The 21,190-nt window shown below is 36.3% G+C and overlaps 1 protein-coding gene across 1 annotated transcript in view; it reads right to left on the bottom strand.

Annotated features, from left to right (window-relative positions):
- Nucleotides 1–1,245: 1,245 nt before the first annotated feature.
- BNC2 (basonuclin zinc finger protein 2) overlaps nucleotides 1,246–21,190 on the bottom strand; it is a 98,037-nt gene continuing 78,092 nt past the window's right edge. The window contains exon 4 of the mRNA XM_077172189.1: nucleotides 1,246–1,906. Within this exon, the coding sequence (XP_077028304.1) occupies nucleotides 1,246–1,906 (661 nt within the window). The remainder of the gene's footprint in view (nucleotides 1,907–21,190) is intronic.

The following is a 21,190-nucleotide window of genomic DNA, read 5'->3' as shown; positions in this document are numbered from 1 at the left end:
GTATTTCACTTTACCTCTGTTCCCTCCCCAGTATTTTTCTTGTGTAGTCCAAAAACTACAACTGTGGTTATGGTGAACAACTACATTTTCTTTTTTCAAAATGTGTGCAAAGTTGGCACTTTTGTATTAACACTAAACACTAATACTCTTTGTTTGGCATTCATGCCCTCATACTGACCAGATCACTTTTATCTAAGTGTATTTTTTTAAAGACACTTACTGAAAATATGGCAATAGTTTAAGAAAAAAAAAGCATGGATATTATTACACATCCCCTTGTAGTGTACGAAAAAGTGCATGACTGGATTTATGTAATAGTACAAGACAAAAAAACTGTATCAAATCAGGTACTGTAAAGCATGCCAGCACCTCTGTATTACTTATATCTAGCAGGTAGTTAAAACAAGACCGTGGTTCTTTTAAAAATGTGCATTAAAGCTAACATAAATGAGTAAAACTAGGCAGCAAACTATTTTTCCTGCTTATCTAACAGCTGAAGGTAACTGTAAAAATTAAGCAAAAAAATTAGAGTTAAACCACCATCAATACAATTGTTTTACATCATAGGCCTGTCAAGGCTCAATATATATATACAAGTGTAACAGCCATGCTTAGTAGAACGTTATCCCCAATGCTTAGAAGACACAAAGACAACTAAGTAGATTGTTTTTTCTTTCTCTTTTTGTTTGTTTGCAATTTTTTTGTGTTTTTGGGGGGATTTTTTGTGTGTTTTTTTGTTCATTTTTTTGTTTTGTTTTGTTTTGGGTTTGTTTTTTTTTGTTCTTTTTTGTTCTTTTTTTTCTCAGGCAAAAGTTATGGGAAGAACAAACTGGTTCTTTGGAGATGACCAAAAACATTCTAACAGAACTAGGGACAACCGCAGTTTTTCTATTTGTTTTTTTGTTTGTTTGTTTTATTTTGTTTATTTTTTTATGAAGAATCTCTTCCCCCAAATTAAAGGTCCTATGTTTTTGTTTCTATTTAAAAAAAAAAAAGAAAAAAACCCCAACAACCAAGAAAGGGGAAAAAGCACCTGGTGTTTTTTTCTTTTGCTAAAAAAGAAAAGATTATATATATATATGTATATTTATGAGTGTGTGTATATATATACATATATATATATATATATATATATATATATATATATATATATATATATAAAGGGAGACTGTATATGGCAGTTCAGATGTAGTGGGCCCTCTCTGAGAGCTGGCATTATGCTGTGTCCATCCTTGACCTTTTGACCTAATCTACTGAAGTGAAAGGAATGTTTTTATGCAGATTGGGGTTCTGGCTGTGCCGGTTTCGGCTACGGACAGAGGAGAACATCATGTTGCACCCAGGGACTTTGCACTTGTGCATTTCTCGCAAGTGCACTGTTTTGTAGTGCACTCTGAGGGTTCCCTTGTTGCTGTACATTTTGTGGCAAATGTTACACATTATCCCACCGTTGCTCACCGAAACACTGTTGAACATGAGGGATCCTGGGACATCGGTGCCCATACCTACAGCTAAGGCAGGGGCATCTGCTTTGTGGGCAGATTCCCCGCTGTCACTTGCCCCATCGACGTCGTCCAGGAGAATACCCTCATCGCTTCCTGCATCAGATTCTCTTGAGGAATGGATACTGCTGCTGGACTGGATGCTGGAGGTGGTGCTCAGGTCTAGTACCATATAGTCTTCTGCCATGCCCCTGCTGTACCCATTCATATGGGAATCCTCAGTGCCAGCAGGTGAGGAGGTGTCTTCCCTTATGTCAAGCCCCATCTGATGCTGGGCGCCATATATCTTCACCAAAAATTCATCACGGAGGTCCTTACTAAGAGAAGGCTGTGAAGTGTCCAAGCCCATGTCATCCAGTTCTTTGGTCAACAGTTTACGGTGCAGGTTTATGTTAGCACTGTGTCTGGGAAAGGAAGAGGGAGGGGAGAAAAGGAAAAATGTACAGTATTTTTGATTAAACATACAGTCAACAAGCATCAAATCCAAATTATGATTTACTGATAATTTCTCATAAAAATGTCCTCTATCCATGTTGCTCGGAAATTTCAGTCTTTCTATAAGTGGGCAAATTGCAACATAAAAACTAAACAAAACAAGCAAATTCCCCCCCTTATTGTTTTTCTTGTTAGCTGCTGCTCCTCAGCATTAGACTACAACAGCAGCTACAGGCCTTTTATTTGAAATTTAAAAACCAATAAATTGTACTAGCAGAAAGTACAAAATGATCTTCTTGATTCCTGAATCCCTGCTGACTTTCTTTCTCTTCAAGAGGCAAAAATATTAATATATGGAATGTGTGTCTAGCCATGTCTTTATATACTTATTCATACATACATACATAAAAAGATGTTTATATATACATATATATATATATGTACTCACATAACTCTGTAAGTGAAATACCTGAGCAAAGTAAAATAAAGGTAACCAAATAAGGCATTGTCAGAGGTCCTGATTCTGGTAATTTAATTCTTGTATAAAGGGATCCAGAATCAGGCCAAATCAAGATGAAGAAGACTTGAGGGGTTTAAGAGAACAAGTCTTTGAAATCTTCATGTAAGTTTCTGAAAATCTTAATCAAAGTTAGTGGTTTCATCCTTCTAAGTTGTCACTGCCACTCCTCCTTTCCTTTTCCCTGCACTGTCTGCATGCAGTGCTGATTGACTCAAGCAGTGTAATGTCCAGCAAAAATCCCTATTATTGGCAGTGAGAATTTTGCCTCAAATTAATCAAAAAACTTAAGCATGATTTGGTTTAGGTATTTGCTGAAGTTACTGCAGATATTCAAGACAATGGAAAACTGTTACTGATGGAGGTAGATTTTAAACCAGATCCCAAGAGCTGCAAATTAAAAGACTCTAAAGTGTTTTACAGGATCTGGGCCTTTGCTCTCAAGAAATACAGCTCTACGTTTGCAAACAATGTAAGCCTTTGGGTTAGTAAATGTGCAAAATAACCTATTATTTGAAACTGCATTCTACTCTCCACTTTTGGCATAGGCTTTATTCATCCACTGCAGTAGAACCTCACTGATTTGCAGTAGTGTCAGGAAACCCTCTTTGAAAATCTGCATTTTCTGAATTAATGATGCAACCAACAAACATGACGGACACCAAAGACCTCTGAACACAGAACATGCTCATTTTGCTGAAGTGCTTAAGTATAGGAAATCAGTGTAAAGTTTTCAGTAATAGAAAACTTTAGGGTTCAGTTTTCAGAATGTGCAGTATTGCTAAGGAAATGACAAATATTTATTCAGTTTCTTTGGAGGGTGACTTGAATTTCGAGTCAGCAAAAAAAGAATTAGCGAAGTTCTACTGCATAACATTCTTTGCAAGCTAAGGACCCAAACCCGCAATTTACAACATGCAGACTCACCAGTCTGTCTGCCCATTATAAATTGCAGATCAGAGCCCAAATGTAGGAGGGAAAAGAAGAAGGGGGGTGGGGAGCGGGAGGAGGGTGGGGAAAGAGAGAGAGAAAGAGAGAATTTTAACATAGGAATAGCTTAATTTGCAAAAAGCACTAGGTACAAAATTGGCAAGGGAAGACATAACAATGATCAAATATTTTACAGACATTCAGGTCCTTCATTAACAAAAAAGGGAGAAGAGGAACAATAGCTATTAGCAATATGTCCTTATTGGAAGCTTTTATTTTAAGAAACCCTTTAAAACATACCTCTCAACCAACTAAAGTCCCAAACATGGTACAGCAATACAATGCAAATAAATAAAACAAATGCAAATGTAGGAAGATTAAATTGATGTGGAGTAAATCTTTGTAATTTTCTGACACTTTGTGATTAATTTATCTGTTGCACATAACTTAAGGGAATAAACAAACAGCAATAGAACTAATCTGTCCCATTCATCTGCAAATGCAAGTAACTGTTCTCTGACATAAAACTGATACTAAAATGTAGTTTAATTGAATTGTGTGTACTTGCAATTATTCCAGTAAGGGGGTGATCTAGAACAGAGGATTTCTCTCCTAATGAGAGACAGTTGAGAGGTATGGGCAAGGGCGAAAAAAAAGTGGAGAGTATTTCTTGGTTTTGTCCCACATGGGAAATACTCTTTTCACACAAGCAAATATAGCACCATTGCTTTTTTGAGGCATAGAAGTGTAATTATGCATATCCCCACACTGCACTTAGGAAGGCTGAGCTTACCTTGTGATAAGATCAGCTTTCTAATCTTTTGCTAAATTGAGATCACAAAAGAGAGAGAGGAGCGGAGAAAAGAGAAAGAAAGGGGAGGGGGAGGAGACATAGAGAGAGAGAGAGAGAGAGAGAGAGAGAACAAATTCACATTCCAATCCAGACATATCTGGTTAAAAAAAAATCTGAAACCAATAAAACACAGACTTAAAAAAAAGTCTTGATTGTGAACCTGGTTTTTGTCAGCTGTAATATCATTTATACTGTTGTCCTGATGGATACTGACTCAATCACACAATACAGAAAACATAAAGCAAATTAATCAAAGTATATTCACACCATACCGATTATTATCCACAAATGAGTTCTGAACAGATGCATGCAGTGCACATACATGAATGATAAACAGTGGTCCTGATGGTCCCTTGCCTTTCTGGTTTCAGATGGAATATAGCTCTGTGTAAAGTTGCTAAGTGCAGTACAGGAAACGCGTACTGTGAAGGCCTGTCCACACTGACCAGAGTTATTAAATGACTGTAAAAGCACATTTGTGCTTATCATCATAAGGCTAACTGAAAACTACTCATAAAGTACTCATGTGTGTACTTATAATTTCTCCCCTTCTCTCCCCTCTTCACTCCTGTGTTATGGGAATTTGTTTCAGCATACAAGCTAGTTAGGATAACTGTAATTGTTGCTTCCATGCATTTGTGCCTTCTATTTCCTTGGTTTTCTGCTGAGAAAAACAACAGTCAGGCATGCAGTGAAAAAAACTTCAGCATTCACTAAATGAAGAGATGAGAATAAAGTGCCATGTTAAAGAGGGGCACCAAGCCCCAGATAGATAAAGGCCATTCTGAGAAAGACCAGTGGAAGGATACAAACTCTGCTGATGCTCTGATAAGAAGAGATGCCTCCCTTATTAAATTCTCACTTACAGCAGTAACAATCAGTAATCTAGTTAAAGTATGTACCAGCCCATAATATCTGTCAGGCAAACGATGTGCAGAAATGTGTGGACCAGTTCTGGCACCCTGCTCAGTAGTGTCCCTTTTCCGCTGTCAGCAGTACTGTTGGATTCTCCTAATATAATTACATTGACTTTTATTCAATTAAGTGCCATTCCTAGCCTTAAAAAGAAGCTACTTTATCAATTGATTCAGGTGTAATGCAATAATAAAGATGAACTCATGGCAGTGCATTAGCTCTGCTGTTCATAACTTCTGAACATAGGTTCATTCATAGCAGTCGATTTCCATTATGCAACCACAGTTCAAAAGAATTGATTCTTTTACATTCATTTCTTAATCTATTTCACTTGTGCTTAATACTGTCCCTAAATATCATATGTGAAAATATTCTAGTGGAGAAGGAGGTATAAGTTGTGAAAAAAATTCATTTATTTAGATACTGAAGTTTTGAGATCTTGTTAAAAACCCTAAAGTCTCAGACCCCCTTTTGCATACCAAACAGACATTTTCCATCCTAATCCAACCCCTTCTCCTCTGCTTTGTCACTCCCAAACCCTAGGAGACCCCTATGAGCCCTCAGCCAATGCTAACCACCTGTCATATTCTTCATCCGCTCCTCCCCATGACACCTAAAGTTTCTTGCTTCAGCTATTCTGTTCCCTGATGTGATTTACACAGTTCCTTATGTCTTTCTCCTCTGCTCCCCGGTATGTGTAAACAGTGGTCCCAAAGTAAGCCGAGGCACAGCTTAGGCAGAGTGATTTGTGCCAATACATGAATACTGCCATCAAACAGACAGAAAATCTTGAAGCAAAATGTGCCAAAACCTGTTGAGCTTCATCTTGCCATGGCTTCATTACTTCTCATACCTCAGCTAGCTAATTTAGGGCCATCTCTGGTGTCATTTGCAACACTTCAACTGCTGCTGTATCTGCAGGGAAAAGACCTTAAAGAACATAAATGATTGGGAGAAATAAATATATGTGTATGAAACAAAATATTTGACCTAATTAAATCTATTGAAAGCCTCTGGACTTCCCAGATTGTTCATTTGTACATCAACTACCAGAATGGCATTTGATCCACACAGTAGAAATGTTGTGTTGAGAGAACTGGTGATTGAAGTCTTCCAGACAGAAATATGCCATCAAATGAGTTTAACTAAAGGCATATCTCACTCTGCTTCAGTTACTATACCCATCAGTTCCTAGGGAACAAGGGATGGTGAAGAGGGTTGGTTCTGAAAATACTGTCTGGGGCAAAGAATTTCCGAATACCTGCTGAGGTCTGTACTACATGTCAGATACCCATAAAAATGAAGAGGGTATTTTTTCCAAGATGCTTTGAAATGTAGCTTGTTGTGGCAAGGAAGTTTGAGCAAATTCTAGGACCCAGAATATCTGATTTTTTTGACATAAATACCACACTTTCCAAGTTACTGTTAATTAATGACTTAGATGGAAGGCAAAAGTGTGTGCAAAGCTCTCACTAGACTGAATTTGGCCATAAGAATGGAGCAGTTCTGCCATGAGGATGATAATGATAATGATCATACACATAAGATGTGTGGTTGTGGTGAAATGTCAACCTCTGAGTTCACCGCTGCCTTTTCAGACAGGAATATCAGCAGCAGTGCAATGCAGAATCCTACAACAGTTACAGAAGCTCCCTGATTCTGGGCATGATCCCACTTGTGGTACTATTTTCCTTCTCTTGCACAGTTCATGGAAGTATTCTTTCTTTAACAGAATTCATTGTTGGTTACACCCCACCTACTACTTGCAAATTTCTTACTGACAGATGCACTATGCACCAACTGAAGGAAGGGGATTATAAACCTAGGAAATATGGTCAATTAAACGTACATTCTATTTACACAGATAAAAATCCTGACTGGGATCTCTTTAGCAGTTTCCTTCTACACTTGTCAAGGAATCTGATTTTGTAAATTTACTGTCCATTTGCTGGAAAAAAAAAATGTAATGGCCACTTTAGTTTAGTTTTTTTATTTAGTCAGTCTTTTAATGTCATTTTGAAGTGAGTGAGAAGGAATTTATCAGAGTAGAATTTGTCCTGGTATAGAAATTGGCATGAGTCCTATGGATGACTCAAGGCCAAATTTGGATGCGCCCATAGCTGCAGTCCTATCTGCACCACGGCAAACCTCATCTCTGATGCACAGAGCAGAGAGAGAGAATTCTGATTAAGAGAGCTGGTTTTTTTAGATGTGAGCATTATAGAGGGCACAAAACCAGCTACATGAAAAATTAGGTTGAATATGTTCACAGCTCAGAACAGGACAGGCTGCTGAAAATTAAGCATATAGTATTATTTTATTAATTATTTTAGCATGAGGAAAGTATGATTATACTTAAATATTATGGGATGAGGGAGAAAAAAGAAGTGAGAATGAAAGAGATGCACATTTTTTAGGGACTGTGTAAACCCATTTTCCACTGCTTGATGCAGTGAGACAGAAAAGCCAAGCCAACTGATGTCCCAGTTAAATGTTCTAGCTACTACTTCTTGTCTGACTGTAAATGACAAAGCTCCCTGACAAAGATCTCAGTCAATCATCGAAGTAAGCTGTATTGTTCATTAAAATTCTGAAACTATTTCCACATTTCTAATTGTATCCAGCCACAACCATTCTTCCTATATTTCCAAGAAAGCCACCATCCCAATTATGTACATTTCAGATATTCTGAATGTGACTTTTCTGGCAAACACATGATTTGATAAATTAATACCACCTAGCCCTACCATTCTAACACTGCAAAGAAATCACAAACAGAACATGACAGCAGGAGGCCATCAGTCTTCGGCTTTGTTTCAAGATCAATAAGTGATCCCAGCATTAAGTAACACGATAAAATTATATTTTGAGACTTAATGCATGTAAAGAAAGCATAAAATTATTTTTTGTCTAATTATGTTTTTTCCAAGTGATAGTAGATTTGTTTTTTTTAAAGAAGACAGAAGCTACTATTGGGTTATAAAACCTGAAAACGCAAAATCTTCAGCAGTTTGAGAAGATTTTGTTAGAAAATCAAAGGCCAGAACACAATTGGCTGGTGATTTATGTACAAACTGATGAACCTCTTATTAAAGCTAGATATGGAAGTTACTGCTCTGGTTGTACAGGCCCCATAAAAGCTATCCTCCTGCTATACTTAGTTTACAACTAAGCTCTATCAATCTGGTTTAAAATATAAACAATGAAATTTTCATTACCCCTCCTGTGAGATTTTTTTCTTCAGCTCAGTATTCAGCCTACATTTTTACCTATAATGAAGTGTAAAAGGAAAGTTTTCTTTGTTTCTCTTCACCTCAAAGGCAAAGAGAATTAAGACTTTTGGTTTTGTTTTAAATTTTCACATGATTTTAGTTGCGAACACAATTTAGTAACATGTTCTTACCTCAATTTCATGTACCTTTCCTGCTTGTTTAAGCCTGAAACTCATAGAAAGGCCCAGAATAGGTGAACACAATGGAAAACTGGAATTTTATGGAAACCCAGAATTTTATGCTTTCTCAGAATCTCTGCAGACTGAAAGTGCTGAGTTTCATGCAGCTAAAATCAAAGAACCAGAAAGTAAGACACTGGCTAAATATAACAGTGTACATATTTATGAGAAAGAAATGGCCTCAATTCTGATATTTCTTCAAGAAAGAAGCAGCAATCATTTCTCCCATTTGTTTACGAGAACCAACAATAAAACAGTTCCTGGAATTTAATTAGTAACAGAAACTGTTAAAGAAATTATTGTCTCACTTACTGTTCTAATTTTGGCACTCTATCAGCAGTCTTTGATACAGGATTTGTTTTATTTTGTGTTCTTTTAATTAAAAAGAAAAAAAATCCATAAATCTAAGCAAAGATTGTAACAGTTTGAGATCCTGATCTGACCTAAATTATAAAATTCACATTTATCTGAACAGGGACAAAGTTTAAGTCTGTACATTAGTGCTTCCATGTATTTGATCATATTTAATTTGCCTCTGAGTGTTAGGGGAAAAGTAGGTATAGAGGCTACACTTCAGAAAGAGTCAAAGCAAAAATACTACACTACCTGATAAAACTATGGCATTTCTACATGAGCAAGGTAATAGCATCAGCTCTTAAGGCCTAAAATTGCATAGAATCTGAAAAATATTAACCTTTCATAGGAAGAAAATTCAAAAGGTAAAATACAGTTCAGCACCTATTAAAAAAAGTAAAAAACCCCAGTGCTTATTAAATACAGGAAATAAAGGACAAGTAAGTTCTTGCAAATTAAAGATGTGGAGCCCAGTCATTTCAATCCCTTTCAATATGAAACAAATCACTCACACTGGTCACGAAGACAGCTCCCTCTACACTCAAATTATTCACTTGAAGATAAGCTCCTATCAAACTCTTTAGGGGTTTAACTAATTTACTGCACAGATACGGCACGTCTGTTGTAATAACAGGTAGGATGTATTGGGGTCGACCATTTATCAGAATTAGACTTCTTTTTTCAATTCACAGTGAATTATGCTGCCTACACTGCTCCTCTTTCTCAGAGCTTCCCATCCCCTTACGGCCCCTAATGTGGCAGGCAAACAAAATTGACAGTCTCATCTTGTCAACAAGGGGTGATTCTCCTGAGAAGCCATTTAACTTTGCAGAGGAAGCAATGTATTAATGTGCCTGTCCCAGGAATGTTAATCATCTTCAAGCTCCCTCTAACTTTGACATGAACAAAATCACCAAATTTGTTTACTAAATGAATTGTAATATGCTAATAAGAGAGCATGACATATATGGTAAAGCCAAACAGATGGTTTGTTTACTCCACTTTGCAACTTTATAAATGTTGTAACTCTGAAGATGTTAGTGAGAATTATTGGTTTGTTGGCAGTGGCAAACATGCCTTTTGCATACTTAATCCACAGTTAGAGTCAGAAAACAATTTATCATCACCATGGAATGCATAAAAAATGTTAATGCAGTGATAGCATTTAGGAAGGCAGGATATTTGATTGTGTGGGCAAATACTCAGGTTAAATATGAAACTGATATTTGTTGGCAATTTTTGCTACCAAATAATTAAAAAAACCCAATCTGTCAGGCTTGGGACTTTTGAAAGGTGCAATGATTCAGTACACACCTGTTGAGGTGTTTAATGAAATGGTCCTTATGGCGTGAACAGAATTACGCCTTCACAACAGTTGTGCGTGCTCAGAAGCATTGAGGTTATGGTGAACTCTTTAATATATTACTATTGTTGTCCATTAAAGATCAAAAGATGTTACAAACGAAAAGCACAACAACTGGCATACTTGCCAAAGTTGCTGAGAAACGATCAAAACTGTGTTGCAACACTTCAACCTCTCACTTTACTAGCTGCCTGGAAGCAAAACAGACTCATTACAAAATAGCCAGAACTCTTGTCTAATATCTGGACTGGCTGAGAAAGTTTAGAATAAGAGGATTTGTCTGACAGAATATTTTCTAAGTGAACTAACGCAGTGTCACAATGTTACAGGCACAAGAAGTCGTTATACATATGACAAAGTCCTTTGATGGGCATAACAGGTGCTTAGCACTGCTGTCTATCACTCAAAAGCTTTTTCTACAATTTACACAAGCTCTACAGAGAAGTTTAGCTGGTGCAGTGTACTGCAGTCATGCATGAAGTGCTCATATCCACTCTGTTGAAGTATTTGCTAGTCCTTGACACAAGATGCATTTTCCCTTAAGAAATACTGAAGGGATGAAGAATACATGTATTAATATTTCTTTTCAAACCTAAATGATCTAAATTTTACATGAACCAAGTTTTGCAATCAGAAGTTTTCATCCTTCATTTAATTTTACTGCTAGAGCCAAAAGTGATAATTTTGCAAGTTTTGACAAACAGACCCTAAAGTTCAGCATGCCACTCATGAATTTTACCGAACCCCAAGTTTCGGTTTATGCACAAATAAAGAAAAAATTCAGATAGATTTCCTAGTTTTCCCCTAGCTCTTATTTCAAACCAAATATTTTCTCTAGATGTTGATGCACAGCAACACATTATCTCATGGTTTGCTTAGGAGATTTACAGATTCTTTATTGATTGAACTTCAAGTTCAAAATAATAATAATAATAAAACCTGAGGTCCAGGGATAGTTTTGTACAATTTCAGGTGCCACAGCAAATCTGTAAACCATTTATTTTGATGAAAATGCAATAGTAATTCTCATTCCTAATGTTTGTTTGTCTAAAAATGCTGGTTTTGTTTATATAATACCAGAGGAACTATAAAACCAAATATGATGTGGCATTTCAATAGGGTTCCTCTATTAGTAATTTTAAATTACTAAATAAGGACCTCTATCAGGTCCACAGATAGCTGATTATCCTAAAACCTCCTTTTATTGATGCCCCAACTTCTCAATAATTTCAATCCTCTGAGATCCTTCCATACGTGCTATTGTCAGCATTTATTAAATTCTCAACTTTTTACTCATCCACAGGAGAATGTGCAAAGGTATCTAAGTTCAGCTTGCTGTCCAAGGATTATTTTGGAAGAAACATTACCGGCTGTCCCAGCCTGGCGCTTATATCTCATTTGAAACATCTACTCATTCCTGACCAACAAAGAAAATTTCAATAAAGTACTTTTACTGGTTTAACAGCAGTGAGCTCCTGGGACTGTCAAAGTGCTCAGTCTTTTCCGAGGAGAGAAGGAATCAGCAGCTCAAATATAATTAACCTTCCATTCTCAATGCAAACTGCCAGGCACAGGAGCTCTGCAGTCTATTAGTGAAGTTATAACGGCCAACAGGCAGAGGCAAAATTGGTCAAAAAGTTGGCTGCTGCTGTCATATTTTTAGAATTATGATTAATGACACTAATAATGTGGATGATTACTGATACGTGTATCTCCTGCAGTTTATCATATTGCACTGGCTGCCTACGTCCACAATAAACATGATGCTATCATTTACCTCTTTATTGAAGGCAATCCTTCTCTTGAAGGAGCACATTCTAATTACTTTGTAATGTTTTATGTCTTAAACATTTTGCAGCTCTGGACCTTGCCAACTGCTTCATGTCTACCATTGATTAATTACAGAATGTTTAATCAAAATTTAGAACCTAATGCAGTCATTTATGAATGCGCTGCAGTGCCAAGATAGTTAAGCTGCCGTCCCAAGCTTGGAGAGTGCTGGGTTCAAAATTAAATCCCAGAAATCTGGAAGATGCCAAAGATTTTACCTCGAGTGATTTGAGTTTAAAAATCTTACTTCAGTTGATGAATGACAGGCACCCACTCAAAATGAAAGGTCTTTGTTGTATATGTATGTATGCTTGCATGTTCCTATCACATTTTTCTTCTTCTTCAAATGTCTTAATTTTTCTCTTTATGCCATTGTTGCTGCAGTTGCAGCCCCTTTTCAAGCCTTCCTTGCTTCTAAAGCTCCTGCAAACACCAGTCAAGAGAGTGTAGTTTTGAAGTGGTTAAACGAATGAAAAATAATTTGCAGGGACAAATACATACGTTTTTTTTTAATGTGGATTTTTATGGTACTGTCATACAACCATTCACCGTTGAAGTTAAGTGTTTTTTTAATACCATTACTGAACTGCTGAAATGGATGCTAATATAGCTTGGAGTGCTAATGTCAAATCCTGGTAATAAAAAAGACAGACTGCTGAATGAAATAATTTCAAGTAAAAAATAGAACAAAAGTGCTCTCACTCTCGCTCTACACTTTTATTGAATTGGGACTGACTGAGCCAATTGCTTTAGAAGTCTGTAAAACACAATTACTAGTGAGCTGACTGACCCAGCAGTGCCCCTTCTGTGACAGAACAGACTAAAAAGGCTACAGAATTAGTGCTGTTCCCCTATCTGGCTATCAGACCTGAGAGACATCCAGTGCAGGATCTGTTATCATTCCTGCCAGGGCCCCTCCTCATGAAATCTTGGTTCTCAGTCTTGCATAACATATAATATATATATATATAGTAGATATATCTGTATGCATCTTCATCTTGAAAAAGGGCTCATTTACCATCTGAGAGGGAATCCAAGTTCTCTTTCTATCCATTGTACTTTTACATCCTTATCTAATAACATAATGTATGTCTTTCTTTCAGTACACGCATCCACAGGCACACATACCTCTGGTCTATTTTTATTTCCGCATATTGTGTATAAAACACAAAACTACAACCTAAGGTTTACAGGCAGCAAAATTAACTATGTCCCATTTGTATTTTCTGTTGTAAGTGGCTGAACTGTAATTACTTTCTTTATTCCGGCATAACAAAGAAAAGGAGAGAGGGAGGAAGAGGGAAAGAAAGGGGAAAAAAATGTATTGAACTGGAAATGTGAAACACTTTTCCCTAGTTAATAAAATAAGCAATAAAGTTTGTAAAGCACTGAAAAAAATTTCAGTAACATTGGAAATAACAACTTATAAACCCTATAATTTACATTTTGTGTTTTAGCCTCTTATAGTTTGACACAGACATACAGCTTGGGACTTTCTTACCCCTCTTTGCTCAAAAGAAAAAAAAAAAGAAAACCAAAGTGACATAAAAAAATATCTTCTTATTACAATCTTATTCTTTCCTTCTCTTCCCCTGCTTTCCCCACACAAAACAAACCATTTTACATTTATTCACAATGCCAACAAAGTCCTGCAATTCTTTCTCCTTTATGGGAGCATATATTTCTGGCAAATCTAAAACCCTTTCATTTCTTTTCCAGGTCCATTTATATGAAGCTTGAAGGTGCCTCATGGCAAGAATGTTAAATTATTTCTTAGACAGATCTTTTAAAGCAATACTATTCAGGGCAAGCTTAAATGTGAAATAGACTCTTAATTAAAAAATAATTTAAAAAATAGTTTTCTTAGCACATGGCAAACTGCTCATTTAAAAGATGTTGCTGAAAAGCAGGAAGCACTACAAAAAGCCTTAGATTTTTTTTTTTAGAAGCAGTGGGCTTAAAACTGTTGTCAGGAAATATCCAATGTTTGCCATTAAAATTTTAACTTGTGATGAGCCATAAGAGGTATCTCACCTGAGATATTCCTATGTTACCTCAGGTCCCAAAAGACCATCTGAGGTACCTCTAGAGGTACCATTAGAGAACATTTTATGCGTACGTGCTGGACGTGAATGAGTGGTTTCTACTGAGGTACTACAGCATAGCATCACAAATACTGGTACATGATGTGTGGCACTGCTTGCCTGAAGAGACAAAGGATAGCAAACTTCTAGTACTGCTAGTCAGGATTAAGGGGTAGTAAAAAGCTGTGCACAGTGTCTTGCAGTGCACTTGCAGTACCTATACAGGGCTCTCTTCCTTGACACTGTGGAGCACTCAATTCTCTCTCATAACTCTTTTTGTCTTCCTTCGGGATCACTCTGAGATAAGCAGTGAGCAGTATTTTTAGTTTTACCACTAATATTTTCTAACTGAACAGTATATTTCTGAAACTATAGGCTCTACTTCACAAATTTGCTTTTACTCCCTGTCATATTTGCTAATGACTAGCAGCTTGTATAATCATAAAAAATGTTCCAGGTTTAGAGAAGTTGGATTTTGAGTTTCTTTTCCCCAGAGCCCATAAATTGACAACTGTTTTTGAGTAACATATTTTACTATGATGTATTTCAGTGGAAAATTCTCCTCTCTCACCTGCCTCAGTAGTCAAAAAGCAATTGAATAGAAATCCAAATGATCTTTGTTTTAACATACTGATCACCTGCTACATAATTCTACTTCAAAATACATTTTGAAATGTCAACCTCTGTGTTGATATACTGACAGAACTGGCACACTATCATTTAACAAAATGTTATAGCTATTTTGAGGCATCTACACATGGTAAATTTTCCCTCTTTCAGGTTTGTTTGGGGCTTTTTTGTGTGTGTGTGCTTGTTTGTTTGCTTGTTTTTTTCATTCATAAGACTTGCCTCACCAATTTTCTTACTCACATTAATTCGTATATGTCCCAACACAGTCACTCAGTTCATGTTCCAATGAATGAAACAGCTCAAATCTAGGGGAAAGAGCAGCATTGTCATTATGGGGAAAAGAAAATGGTCTCAGCTATTTATAAGCTTTGGTCAGGGTATAAGAGCTGATGAAAAGTTTACTTCTTGAATTGAGAGTTTCTCTTTTCAAACAGACATGCACAGCTGACAAATGAATGGATCATGATTGTATGTATGACAGCATTTACCTGCCTGTCTCTGTCCTTCACTGAAAGCTGTAAATCCAAAGGGCAGTAACAAATTTGTTTCCCTCACCGTTCATTATTTCTCCCCACACTCCTGCACCTGAGAGTGTGCAGTGTCTTGTTCCAACCAGACTTTTGGATGCAGTGTCCTGGTGTTATCTTCTATGTGTAAACTCCAGCTTCTTTCACTGTGGCAGAAATCTTACAACCTTCTGCTCTTAAGTATAAAAGAACAGCTAGAGGCTTTCCCTGCAGGAACTTATGTGGGTAGATGTTTTATTTAACCCACTTCCAAAAGACTTGAGGGAAGATGAGGCATCTTCATAAATGGGCAACAGCTTTACATTTACTCAGATGAATGGAAAAGAATTGTCTCCCTCTCTCTGGAAAATCTGTGGTTCTTCCAGTATTTTCTAGGAACCTAGGGGCAACCAGGATATTATGATAGGCTGTTATGTTCCCTGTCCTGTCTTCCCAGATAATCTCATTCACCAAACAGAAAACACACAGAACTTATGCAGGAAACCTGGACAAAACACATTAAACATTTACACTATTTGTCACAATAAATACCAGGCAAAAATATTGCTCAATCCATGTTCTGCTTTTGGCTAGTCTTTTCAAAGTTTTACTTATGCTTCCCACCTATGTTAATCCTGGTCTAGCAGTTTGTTTAAATAAACTTTTCAGGTCACTGAAAATATCTTGGCTCATTTGCAAGTTCATATAAAAATGAGGCTTCTTGAACTGCATAAAAAACTGTATCCTCCCTCTCTTAGTGACATAATTTTGTATACCAAAGCAGAACAAGAAAATGTAGACAGCAAGTTGTTTTAAAAAACAACCACCACCTCCAATTCAAATCCAAAATAAATGACTGTATGTAGTCGGGAAAAACTCCCTCCACACCAGAACTGATGCTTCAATATTTGCTCACATAAGTAGACTCATGCTTCAATTTTTTTATTTTCTTTTAAATTTAAAAATCTTATTTAAAATCTACTTAAACATCTTGTGAAGACATTTTTATATGCATTCTAGTTTTAATTCTGCTTCTTCTGTTCACATTGGTGAGTATGCAATATGACAGGCAGTCTGTGTTCAACATGACTACTCATGGAAGAGGTTAGATCAGTAGATCTGTGTTATGGGTGGCACAAAATGTTTCTTTATGATACAGCTTCTCTTGGGTAAGGAAGAGTTATGTGAACATTAGCAATGACACACATCTTAGTGTCTCTGCAAGAGAAAACCTAATGGTTCATTCAATTGTATTGGATATGCAGCTAGTCTCTTTGTGAACTGCATCACGTCCAGAAGCAATAGTACAGGTGTAAAATGTGTTTATATTTTTTAAAATGTATCAGATACAATTTTTGTCTCTTTACAAATGGCTCATCAAACACCCGATGTCTTAAAACTGGATTTTCTTGTTCTTATTGGAGGAAATCCAAGTTGTATGTGACAGCTAATTATATTTGGGGAATACAGTAATAATTATCATGGACTGATGCGAAGTCTTATATTTCTTGGAGCTAGAATTGAGAGCAGTTATAGAAAACAGTTCTCTAAAAACTTATTTGCAGAAGATTCCAAGCCCAATAGGATGATTGTGTCAAGGAGGTGATAACAGGAGGCAGGTAACAGATTTCTCACATCTTCACCTCCCTTGATAATGTTTACAGTGGCTCATCATAGGTAACTGATGTTAATTTATTCAAGCACACCTGTACAAGGGCCGGAAGTCAGGTAACCAGACAAAAAGTATTTCTCTGCTTTTTCCATACAGCTACCCAGAGACCCATATCTGCACAAATTTAGTTCTGGAAACATCAGCAGGTTTTAATAAACCACCTACAGATGTCTTGCTCCATACAAATCAAGGAGTTTACGTTTTTAAATCTGGACTGATTTAACTTGCAATCAAATGGCACGATCACACTTGACATCAATAGTTCCCTCATATTTATTTATAAGTCACCCTGAGCAGATATTATTTTGTTTTAAAATTTATTCATGGGGCTCAATTACCTTTCCCATCTTGTGGAACACTCACACATGCACGCACGCACACATACACATGCATATGCATGCATGCTCAGTTTTTGAGAAAACTTAAACCTAAATGACAAACCTGAGTAATGAATAGTCCTACTTAAGTAGCAGACAGGCAAAATGAAAAGTTTGGGTTTGTTCTTCTGAACAGGTACATTGAGAATTTATTTATTTTCCATACTTTGAGAAAAAGGAAAACATAGTCACCTATTGTTATTAATGTTGTGTCCTAGCTTAAACCCCTTATTTAAACTGACTTTAATAGTGTCAATAGTGAGGTGCAATGGAGATTTAGCATGCACTAAGTCCAACTGAGAAGATGGCTCTATTTCTCCTCCAAAAAAAAAAAAAAAAAAAAGGTTCTCAGCAAGACCTAATGAAGGCAAAAGGTCCACCTACCACCTGTTTAATCACTGTTTTTGACCATAAAATTCTTGGCTCTCATAGGTGATAGACAAAAATGAAGCTAACCACTCTAAGTTGTACCTTTCAGACCTTTACTTAAGACCTAGATGAAACTCTGGCATTGCTGTCCCATTCGGTCAGGAAATAATTCTTCCCTCCTCCCATCCAAATGTCTCATCCACTGTTCAGGATCATTCTCTGAGCAGCTGTATCCTGTGCTAAACTCAGTGTGTGCTGGGATAAAACTCATAGATGAGGCTGGGAAAGAGATCCCAGGGGAATCTGACTACTGTGGCCACTGGCCTTTTCTTCTCACTTGCAGGCAAGATCTTCTCTGACTCCAGAGAGAATTCAATCCCCAAGGGCAAATCATTCCATTCAAATGGTCAGTCCTCAAGGGAATGTACCTTCTTCCCATCTCTCTTCCATCTAAAAAGTTACTTGAAAAGATGTCTTTCCATTCAAAAGGAGACTTATGACATTGTTTCTGACAAAATTTTTAATATTGTCTCTTTTCCTATTTATTCTCTATTGTCTTTTTGCAACAAGACTTAGTCTGAACATCAGAAGAAAGTCTGTCTTCAGAAGAAAGGACATCTGAAGTAAATACAGGAACAGAAATGGAAGAACAGCTATTCAGGAAGTGGTTGTTGAAGTATGGTTGAAAAAGTGGTTTACTCAAGTCTAGTGCTTCTAGGTAAAGAAGTCAGAAAGACTACTCTGAGGAAAAGACCAAAAAATCTAGGCATTAAGGGTGATTCAATGAGTGATGCTACTTGTAACTCAGAAGAATGATGAAAATAGGTGCTTTTAAAAATATCTAGGCTAAACAGAGCTTGACTATTGGAAAACAATACTGTTTAATTTTTAGAAGGGATAATAGTATTTCTGGGTCTTTGATAGTAAGGAAAAGAAGTCTTTGCTTCCCTTCCTCCTGAATTAAAAAAAAACATATTCAAAGTGGTACTCTAAAATCTTCTGGTGATCTTTACCATAATTTGCAAAGATTAGCACTGGTTGGCCATAGATCTCAGTGGATATTCCAACACTGCAGGTAGAAGGATATTTATGCAGGTGTTGACCTTGGCAGGAATGATGCAGGAATGATAAAGGTAGATTGGGTCAACCTTAGCACAAATTGCTACATGATGCTTTCTGCAAAGGCAGGGTTTGCAGCTCTGACACAGATAAAACCCCTCCGTTGTCCAAGCAGCACTGCTTTTTCTCCTGATGCGATATGCTACCGCTGGTAACAAGCAGTCTGTATCACAACCCCTGCTTTCCAAAGCCCCTTTTACAGTAGCTCCACCTGCTGTCAACAATTTGGGGTTTTGTGTATCTACAAGGGGGAGAATTTGATTAACCTTTGATTAACTAGAGTTGCATTGGAAAAGGACTTAAGCCAAATCAGTTGCCTCTAAAGGAAACAAAAATAATCAGCCAATGTTATCTATCTCCACCTAAACTTGTATTTTATTATAGAACATAGCTGGAGTTGTGAGTTTTAGATATATAACTAGTTATACTAAGATTAACAATGTAATTAATATAATTAATTAGGCTTCATAAAATGACAAAAAAAAAGGATAAAAACTTCACAAGACTGTAAGCTATGGAATAGTTAGAACTCTGATTTCATTACAGAGATAGTACAGGAAGTACTGAAAAAAAAAATTCATTTTCATTTTCAAAGCAAAGACACTCCAGCTAATCAAAGATTATATGACTCATAGCACAAGCAAATCACAGAGACTTTTGTAATGAGTGCAAAATGGGATGCAAATCCATTTCAAATATTATCCATGAGTTATTATTTTGTGCTGTAGGTAGCTAACCCTTATTTCTCATACAGCAATTGTTAGCAAAACACTCCTGACTTTTTAAGTGAAATTGATTTAAGTGGCTGGAAGAAGGTCTCACTTTGCAATCCTGTTAATCTAATTATCTAGTTATCTTTCTGGTGGTCTCCATAATCTGAAAAGCTGGGAACTGCATATACTCTCTCTCTTGGAAAAAAAAAGAGAAAAATATATATATTCAAAAGGATGATGAGAAAAAAAACCCTAAAACAAATTTAATTGAAAAATTTTGGGGGTAATTAAACAGTTTGCAAAAGACCCCCAAACAAACAAACAAAACAAAGAAGCAAACAAACAAAAAATCACTCCCACAACAAAAACAAAAAAAAACAACCCAAACACACCCAAAAAAATAAAAAAAGGGGGCGGGGGAGAGAATACATTGATTTAACTTTTACTTCCTGTTTTTTTTTAACAAAACTGCCAGTTTTTGGACAAAGTATTAGAAAATGTTGCTTAAATCTTTCATTTGCTTTCTTTGACATACTGTACCTATGCTTTCATTTCTGCACATTTCTAGATGTTGCACTTCTAGATAAAAATGGATAGCCCAGGGAAGTTTTGTATATGTTTCTTGCTCAAGTATCTAAAAGAATTATCATGAACCATGAGAGAATTTCCTGGTTCTTTAATGGGATTTCCTAACTATTGTTATGAATCAAAACTGATAACTAATAAAAACTAGTAGGGCACACAAATTGTACCATGCATGCTCATTTTTTGAGAAAATTTAAACCTAAAAGACAAACCTGAGTAATGAATAATCCTACTTAAGTAGCAGACAGACAAAATGAAAAGTTTTATCTTTGAATTTTTGAATTACCTGTAAATTTTTTGAATTACAGAACCATTAAAAAATATAATATGCAAAAAGTCTTTTGTCCCAGGTGCAGCACATAACTGAACCATATTCTGAATGTTACTAATGGAATGATGAAAGAAGAAGGCCTTGTCCCTTACACAAGTCAAAATGATATGGAAATAACAATTTTATCTTTAAATTAGCAGCCTGCAATTTAAGACACTAAATCAGTTTTTTATTTCATGTTTCTTTCAATAAGCTTAATAGTAGTATCCAATGTATATCACAAAAAATTCAAAATGTGTCCTATATGCAGGTTCTTGTCTTGGAAAAATTTTATGCATGTCATCACAGTCACTCTTAGAATATCTAAAACTTTACTATGCTAACTTTATTACTACCTTGATCTTTCAATGTATTACGGTTGAAATTTAATACACTGCATAAAGTTCCACATCCTAAAGCTAATCAACTCTTGTATCTCATGCTCAATTCAAAGCTGTTTTGTGGAGTACATGACTGATTTTTCATAATTCATTTAAGGAAATAGACTGACTAAACCAAATTCTTGACTAACAAAGATTATGATTTCAGGAACTGAAAGGGGTTTCACACATCTAAGCTTAGCATAGATTTTGCCACTGATTCACATACTTCCCTTGTCAAATTCAAGACTCATAAAACTTATCAGCACACAGCAAGAAATTGTCTTAATTTAGA

Source organism: Agelaius phoeniceus, chromosome Z (assembly GCF_051311805.1).
Source record: "Agelaius phoeniceus isolate bAgePho1 chromosome Z, bAgePho1.hap1, whole genome shotgun sequence".
Taxonomy (NCBI): domain Eukaryota; kingdom Metazoa; phylum Chordata; class Aves; order Passeriformes; family Icteridae; genus Agelaius; species Agelaius phoeniceus.
This window is presented reverse-complemented; position numbering and strand designations above follow the sequence as displayed.